General features: G+C 41.0%; 1 protein-coding gene across 7 annotated transcripts in view; it reads left to right on the forward strand.

Annotated features, from left to right (window-relative positions):
* The window catches only part of P4HA2 (prolyl 4-hydroxylase subunit alpha 2), a 30,518-nt gene extending 22,837 nt beyond the window's left edge, over window positions 1–7,681 (forward strand). The window contains exons 12-17 of one of the 7 annotated variants that reach the window (XM_037398209.1): window positions 905–958; window positions 3,475–3,534; window positions 3,603–3,668; window positions 5,794–5,862; window positions 6,321–6,417; window positions 7,160–7,681. In XM_037398209.1, the coding sequence (XP_037254106.1) occupies window positions 905–958; window positions 3,475–3,534; window positions 3,603–3,668; window positions 5,794–5,862; window positions 6,321–6,417; window positions 7,160–7,230 (417 nt within the window). In that variant the 3' untranslated portion in view covers window positions 7,231–7,681. Of the gene's footprint in view, window positions 1–904; window positions 959–3,474; window positions 3,535–3,602; window positions 4,890–5,793; window positions 5,867–6,320; window positions 6,418–7,159 lie in introns of those variants that run through there. The other 6 variants (XR_005105824.1, XM_037398205.1, XM_037398207.1 and 3 more) reach the window with 6 other exon arrangements.
* The last annotated feature ends 335 nt before the right edge of the window (window positions 7,682–8,016 follow it).

Genomic DNA, 8,016 nt, shown 5'->3' on the forward strand with positions numbered 1-8,016 from the left:
GAGAAGAGTGGAGGTATCAAAGACATGGAAGATTAACTTTGTGTAGGAATTTGTGACTTACCAGTTTGTTTTGAGAGAAATGCCTGCCACTTACTTTCAAGTCTGCAAAAGCTGAACTTTCTTCCTAGATGAACCTTCCAAAGACCCAAATATTTTTCATAGTCCTGCTATATTCTTGTATGACTCTTGATCTATACCTTTCTGGAGAGCAAGGAGAGTAGAAGTGGTACAGCACTGCCAGAATAGTTGTACCTTAGCCTGTGTATGGCTGCTTTTCCTCCATGCTCCTTGAATTCCTGTTTTAGAGCTTGAAGTACTGTTGATTACTGGCTGTCCGCAGAAACCAGGGAATTGTTCTGGGAGACCTGTGAAGTGCAGCCTCAGAGTAACTAAACAATGTTCTCTGATCTTCAGATAAAGTAAGGGGAGCAGTGCTTTTAAGCTGCTTTGAGCCTTCTGTGTTCCTGGGTAGGCCTATTTATCTGATGTCATGTGTGACGCAGCCTAGTTCTGTCTCCTAGTTTGGACACACATACTGGAGAACTACATACACTCAGTTCTTCAGAGGAGGGAGCAAGAGTGTGTAAAACTATTGCAGCTAATTCAAGTTAAACAGGCTGTTGTAGTGATAAGTAGAGTGCTGCTATTGAGAAACATTTGGTACTGAGAAATATTCTCAGTGAAACCCTTAAACTGTGAAGGGGAAAGAGTACTTAAGTTGTTTCTCATCCACGTACCTCACTTCTAGCAATCTAAAGAGAAACCAGTTGTGCTATAGATAACAATCTTGCCACAAAGTGTTGTTTCTTAAACCATGTTTTGTATTTCTGAGAGGAAATACTATCTTCTGCAGCGGTCACTTGCAGTTCAATTGATGCTTATGCTTCCTTCTTCCACACTGTAGGTTGCCAACTATGGAATGGGAGGGCAGTATGAGCCACACTTTGATTTTTCTAGGGTAAGATCACACTTTCAATTATATTTTTTTTAGTGGGTTGGGGAGGGGGGAACAGTTAGTTTTGACAGAAAACTGTTGAAACTGTTTTTTAAAACGCTTAATGTTATAGCCCTGTTGCATGGATGGATGATGACTTTTCAAAAGCCTTTGTGCTGCCTTCTCTGATGCTGAAAGTTCAATAGAACAATGAAAAAATCTGCCTGCTTGTCTTTGTCACCTTGGTTCCTTCTACAGTGTAGAGACCTGTAGATGTGACACTTAAGGACATGGCTTAGTGGTAGACTTGGCAGCGTTAGGTTTACAGCTGGACTCTATCTTAAAGGTCTCTTCCAAGCTAAACGATTCTGTGACACTAAAAGGTAGTCACGCAGCACTTGAATATTTTCTTTCCATTACTTTATTTGGAAACTGAGGTCTGCAGGCCCGGGATCATGAGTCTGTGCTGTTCCGTTAAGCTTCTGAGTTCAGCAAGGTTGTCCAAGTCTGCCTTTGGTGGCTGTTTTAAAGCACTTTGCAGGAGCTGGCTGAGGAGAAGATATCCTTCTACCTCCCTCCGAAAAAGTAGCCATTATGGAAATCTTCATGGGTCACACAGCCCTTCTGGCAAAACCCTTAGTGTGGCTGCAGCTATAGGGCCTAAAGAGGATTTGTCGGGTCAGCGGTCCGGAGGGCAGTGCTACAGTGAGCAGAACTTGCAGCTGGTGGGTGCCAGATCTGTGCTAGGCACTAGAGGGCTCTACCTGGCAGGTAACAGCTCGGCTTTGCTGCAAGTGAGAGAAACAGATTCTTAATTATTACCCTAAAACAGCTTAGGAACGTGCTAATCGTACTGAAGAGCTATAGTGACTGCTAACTTCCTGTATAAAATCCATCTGATGTCTTGGTTTCCAGTAGAACCATGGCATTTCAATGGAATCTAGCTTAATTCAGGCTGTCCCAGTGGTTTTACCTGGTAGAAGGGATGGCTGCAGCCGGAGTGCAACCCAGTAATTGACTGCAGAATTGAGGCCACCCAACTTAGCACTGTTAAAATATATATAAAAAAATCCTGAATTTCAACACTGTGGAAGCTCATATTCGTTAGCTTTGGCCTGTTGAAAGAGTTTTCCTGTTAACTTTGACTGCTTTGTTTCCTGAATCAAGCAAATGCTCTTAAATTCTACTCAAAGCCTTTGAACTCAAGGACCTTAGTCATCAAATTGGCCAGTGTGGACTTGACTTTTGGATTAGGCAGCTGGGGCAGAGCTCTGCTTGGAATGTAACCTTGGCTGCAGTCATTAGTTAAGGCAAGGCAATTGCAGAATTTGCCCTAGTTTTGGACGGGTCTTCCAGGCTCTCTGTGCATCACAGATTTTTCAGTAACAAAATACAGAGGTATGGCTGTGTCTTACCATCTCCTGACCAGCCTTGCAGCTTTTTGTTCGCTTGCATTTCTCAGATAAGGATTCTTTTAATAGTTGCATATTACAACTTAAAGATTTTAGTTGTTGCTCAAAATTTTGAAAAGTCTTTTGTTACTGAAGTTCAGAAATGTATGGCTGGACCTGAATTTGGCAGCAGTTGCAGAAACCAGGGAATCCCCTATATTTAGTGCTCTTATGTTGGCGCTTTTGGATTGAGTTTGCGTATGCAGATGCGAAAGTCTTTGGATTTTTATGTTCATTTCAGGAAAGACCTTTTACTACTACTCAACATATACTTCAAGTAGATTGAATTCTTAACGTCTTAGAGAAGGTGGCTTTTTTCTTTGCTTTTTTCTAATACTGATTTCTTCTTTTCTCTGAATGTTAAAAGGCTATCAGTTGTCTGTAGAAGAGTGCACCTTAATGTCTCCTGGCTGAAATTACTTCCTGACTGTTAAGGTTGTAAAACTTTTAATTGCAACTTTTTGAAGGGAGGAGACACACATTGGTATTCTAGATGTTCTTTCTGCTTCTAAGCTGGCACCACAGATCTCATACTTCAACAAATGAAACTTAATGTCTCCTGCAGAGTAAAGACAGTTTGATCTTTTTGATGTGGTCCTTAGTCCTAAACAGGCAACCACCTGAAAGAAGTTCATGCTGCTATTCTGCATTTTTTTGCCTGCTGGCAGAAGATGAATTTTTGCTTGTTGTGACAGTATTTCTTTGAGTTCACCACTACATTTAGAGTGTGTTATCTAAAACCTACTGAAGATCAGCTTTTCATATTCACCTAATTTCTTGACTTTGGATCAGTGTCCAATGCACTAATGGCCTGTTGTTGACTTTACTTGGATAACATCTGTGCCACAGGCCCTGAGAACACTGCCCGAAGAATTGCTCCAGTGCTACTTTTTTAGCATCTGAGTACTATGTGCATGCAGTTATGCACCCTGGCTGCAATTTGTAATGGCTTTAATGTTGCCCTGTATCAATTGTCCCCTTCCTATTCCAACTCTTTAAATTGGGCTTAAGGATCTCTCTGCAGAGCTACACATATATGTCTAATGTGAGCCTGTTTGGAAATTGGGTTAAAGTTGTTGTTTGTTACAGCGACCATTTGACAGCACACTCAAATCGGAAGGAAATAGGCTAGCGACGTTTCTTAACTATGTAAGTACCTCTGTCTGTCTGCTGTCTGTGAGCTTGAAGTTTGCAGTTATTCTTATTTAATTTTATAGAAAGATGAGCCAGATGCTTTCAAGCGGTTAGGGACTGGAAATCGTGTGGCCACTTTTTTAAACTATGTAAGTATGATGATCCTTTATGCATTGAGTGTAACTGTTGCTGCATCTTGTTTACAGCTTGTGCAGTTGGTTATTTGTAGAGATTCCCTGGCATCTGGAAGTAGGGATTTCATTATTCTTGCAGCATCAGGTGCTGTCCTGTCTGAGTTGATAGAATTCTGGTGGTATTTAACCTCAGAGCAGAAAACTTGAATATAGGGCCCAGCTTCCCCTTTTGGCCACTATACTATGAAATCTTTTACTTCATTGGATTCCTGTTGGTCGGAGAGGAGATTTTGGCTTATTTCTCAAAGATGAGTGCTTGGGGTCCACATGTGGTATGTTGTTTGAGAACTTGACTATCAGCCACTTACTGTGAGACAGTCATGCTCTCCCACCACTGTTTGACAGCACTTGATGTTGTGGTCTGTCAGCCTCCATTGTAGCTGTTTGTCAAAGCTGGAGTTATTCTGGTCTAGCTGACGCTTCAGCAAATGGAGGAGACATAGCTAATAAACTTGGTGCAACCGAGTTAAATGCAGAATTGAAAAGACTCATTACTTGCATGCATTATACAGCCTACAGACCATGTACACTGGAAACAAAAATGTAAGTGCCAGTGACAGTGGCCTAATGCTTTCACAGTAGTCTTCTGACAGTATTTTATCTATCAGCCTATGCTTACTATATCAGTAATTTGGATCTCCTAATTTTCTAGGTCTAACTTCTGAGTGATGCAACTTGAGATTTAAAATTCTGTGGTGAAATATTTATGGCATTTATGGCTGGGCTGATATCTTGAGTGTGAGATGCAGCTCAGAACAGAACCAGAAATGCTTTCAACTTCATATGGCAGGGGAGAGAAAAATCTCCAAAGCAAGAATTGGAATAAGATAGGTAGCTGTGAAAGTGTGCTGCAAAGAGGCTTTAATTTTTAATTGTCTCAATCTGTATTGTTTGCTTCTCAGACTCTTGGACAAGCCTTAATTTAGAATCAATAAGCACCTTATTCTCTGCCAGTTGTACATGGTCAAAGGCAATTTACCCTTGTATGTCCTGTGCAGAACATATCATACATGTACCAACACCCTTACTAAAAAGAGTGGTTGTGTTGCTAAGATGTAGGTATTAACTTGCAAAGTTGCATGCACATGCTTTCTAGTTGGAAGGGGCAAAAACCTGTGCACCTGTGGCATCTTATGCCCTTTTATTGTAGGTACCAAGCAAGAGGACACCAGAGTGGTAATATCTGCTTTAAACAGAAATCCAAGTTACAATAGAGAATGTGGGGACTTGGGGAATGCATTAATAGTAGTTCTGCTGTTTAAATTGGTGGGAGTTGGATCTGATTAATTTGTTTCTTTTAGAGTTAGAATCTGATCAAAAACTCACTGAAATTGGTGGAAAGACTTTATCTGTTTGATGGGGGTGTTTCCAGGAACTTCGGTGAGTTTTGGATCAAGTCTAGAACTTATAGTGAATACATCATTAATGATGAATTCAGTAGGGTTAAATTCATGCCAATGTAGAAGGGCAAAGCATTAAGATAGATGCTTTTTTTGAGTCCCATAGCTGTTTGTATTAAAGCTTGAGATGCATAAAGTGCTTGAAGTGGCATAACATCACTGGTGAATAGCATAGAAACAGTGCAGAAAGTGAGGTTTTCTAAAAGTTGTATAGTTTTTGAAGTGGTTGACCAAGATGCATAAACTAAATTATGAAAATCAGTTCCAAAGACATGGTTTCAATTTGAGGAAACATGTAGTTTAACAGACACTTGTTTTCCTAATTGGATCATAAACTGGAATGAAATTCTTGAAACTGATTTACTCTGAAGTCCTCTCCCTTGTTCTAGAGAACTTATTAACACTGCAGGTACACAACTTGTTATGGCTAATTGTGCCATAAATTACATATAATCCAGACAAGTGCTGAACAAAAGCCTTCATCTGAAATAAAAGCCTTTGGTAGCAGGTACTGTTACTTTTGCAGTTTGTGCTGGTTGAAGTGCATCCTTTCCTCATCAGTGCCTCTCATAGAAGTGCAAGTAGATATCTCTGTTAGGGCTTGGGGCACTCTAGCCTGTGGGATTGAATTTGCAACAAGCATTGTAAATGGACAGAGTTTGTGGACTTTGTTTTCTCAGATGAGTGATGTAGAAGCTGGAGGAGCTACAGTTTTCCCAGATTTTGGGGCAGCAATATGGCCCAAGAAGGTAAAGTCTGTTTGTGTTTTGCTTGATTTCTCCTCCCTCCTGTTGCTGGCTCTTCCACAGTACAGTCCTGCATACATTTAGAAGTCCATTAATGTGACAAAGTGCTGTCCTGTCCAGCTTGATTGACAGGCTGCTGTGTATCAAGGCAGCTGCAGCTGATGTGTTAGACTGTAGGGTTGCTTCCTTTGTTTTGCAATGTGTAATGTAATCAGCTTCTGTCTAGAGCTGGTACTAACAAAGAACTTGTGTTCAGGTAGAACTCTTCACTATTCTGAATGTGGTTGAATTAATGGAGTGGAACTAAGGGGGTTTTTTTGTGCTGTCAGTGGTGACCTATGTTGAAGTGCTTCATAAGCGTCTGCAGCTGAATTCATAGGTGTTCTCCCCTACCTTTACTGTAACCTGAATAATAGTATTGACTAGGCTCTGACTAATCCAGATCTGGTTTCATTTTTCAGGGAACAGCAGTGTTTTGGTACAATCTTTTCAGAAGTGGCGAGGGTGATTATAGAACAAGGCATGCAGCTTGTCCAGTACTAGTAGGGTGTAAGTGGGGTAAGTAATACTCCTTCAGGAACAAAACCTGAAGGAAGGTTCATGTGTATGCAAAGCTGGTGATATACTGAATCCTTATAACAGCATTTAATAACCTGGGTGTTTCCATTTTAACTACTGGAATAATTTGGCCATAATGAAAACTCTGACCATCAGTATCATGTAGCATTTAGTGGCCACATTGTTCAGCTGTAGCTTTTTTTAGTGAATTTTTGTCAATGGCAGCACAAAATGTAAGAATATCACTGTGTTTGTGTAGTGTAGCCGCATCAGGATGACTTGAATTATCACCTGACTAGAATTGGGTCTCTTCCTACAAAGATTTGTGTATAGTTTTAACTGCAAAACGAGGACAGTTCCTTGTAAGGTAGATAGGAACATCTAGATGCTGGGAATTTCTGCTAATTACTGAAAGCTTTTCAAGCTTCATGTCATCCATTCCCATACCCACCTCCCCAGCCTCCAAGGCATTCCCTTGGAGTGCCAGAGCATATGGACTGATAAATGTTACCAGATCTAGAATGCACTGCTTTGTTACTGTTGGCACCAGAACTGTGCAATTGGAAAGATGCTTTCTTCCCCAGCCCTTTGCATCTTCCTGTGTCTTTCCCGTTGGATGGTTAGAGAAGTATAAACAGGGATCATCAGACTGAAATGACATTTTACTTGGAGCAGCCATCTGGGTTGCGGTGATACATGCACTGGGTACGTGGTAATTCACTTCACATCCTTTTTTCTGCAGTTTCAAACAAATGGTTTCACGAAAGAGGAAATGAATTCTTAAGACCTTGTGGGAGAACAGAGGTTGACTGAAACCCAGCCTGCTGCAGGCCTTTGTTTCTCTGCCTCCTTTTCTATTGTTGTTTGTTCCAGTTCATTTCTAAGAAATGATCCATCCTTTTCTCCAAGAGTCCTGGCACTTTACCAAAAAAGGACAACAAAATATGTAACACCTGTGAAAGAGTAAATGGCATTGTACACATACTTCTGTTTTGGTTGCTGTTATTTCCATGTTCCCCTTGCCACCCTCCTTTGACCTGCCTTCTGCCCTCCCAGCTTTCACTGTAGTAGTGGTGCAAACAGTGCTGTGGGTGATTTGGTATGGGTGCCTGGTCTTGTGCCTTTTGTACCTCAGAAGATTTAGATGTTACATATTTCTTTAAACCAAAGTTTTTTTAAAAGTTGCGTACATGTTGATTTTATTGTATTTCTATGGATCACAAGTTTTGAAACAAAAATAAATGTTCTTTCCATAAAGTGATTCTCTATTGTGTCCTTAATAGGTGTATCAGTGCTTGGGTTTAGGGAGTAGTGGGCCTGTACTTTTTCCTTCAATGAAAGCCTGTTGCTTTGTTGCCCTTTTTCTGTAGAAAATGCATCATGGCTTTGGATGGTGTTTTATTTAGGGCTCTAGCACACCAGAGAACTGTTGCATCTTGTGCTGAAGCTGGAAAGGTTTCATTTGTGTGCTGAAACTGCGGTGTATCCTGGGAGCAGGCAGGCTACATGCTTCGGGCCAATGGCAGCTGGGATCTCAGTAGTATTACACTTAGGCGGAGCCTTTCCCTGTGATGGTAACTGCTCTTGTGGGGCACTATA

This window comes from Falco rusticolus, chromosome 8, assembly GCF_015220075.1.
Source record: "Falco rusticolus isolate bFalRus1 chromosome 8, bFalRus1.pri, whole genome shotgun sequence".
In the NCBI taxonomy this organism is placed as follows: domain Eukaryota; kingdom Metazoa; phylum Chordata; class Aves; order Falconiformes; family Falconidae; genus Falco; species Falco rusticolus.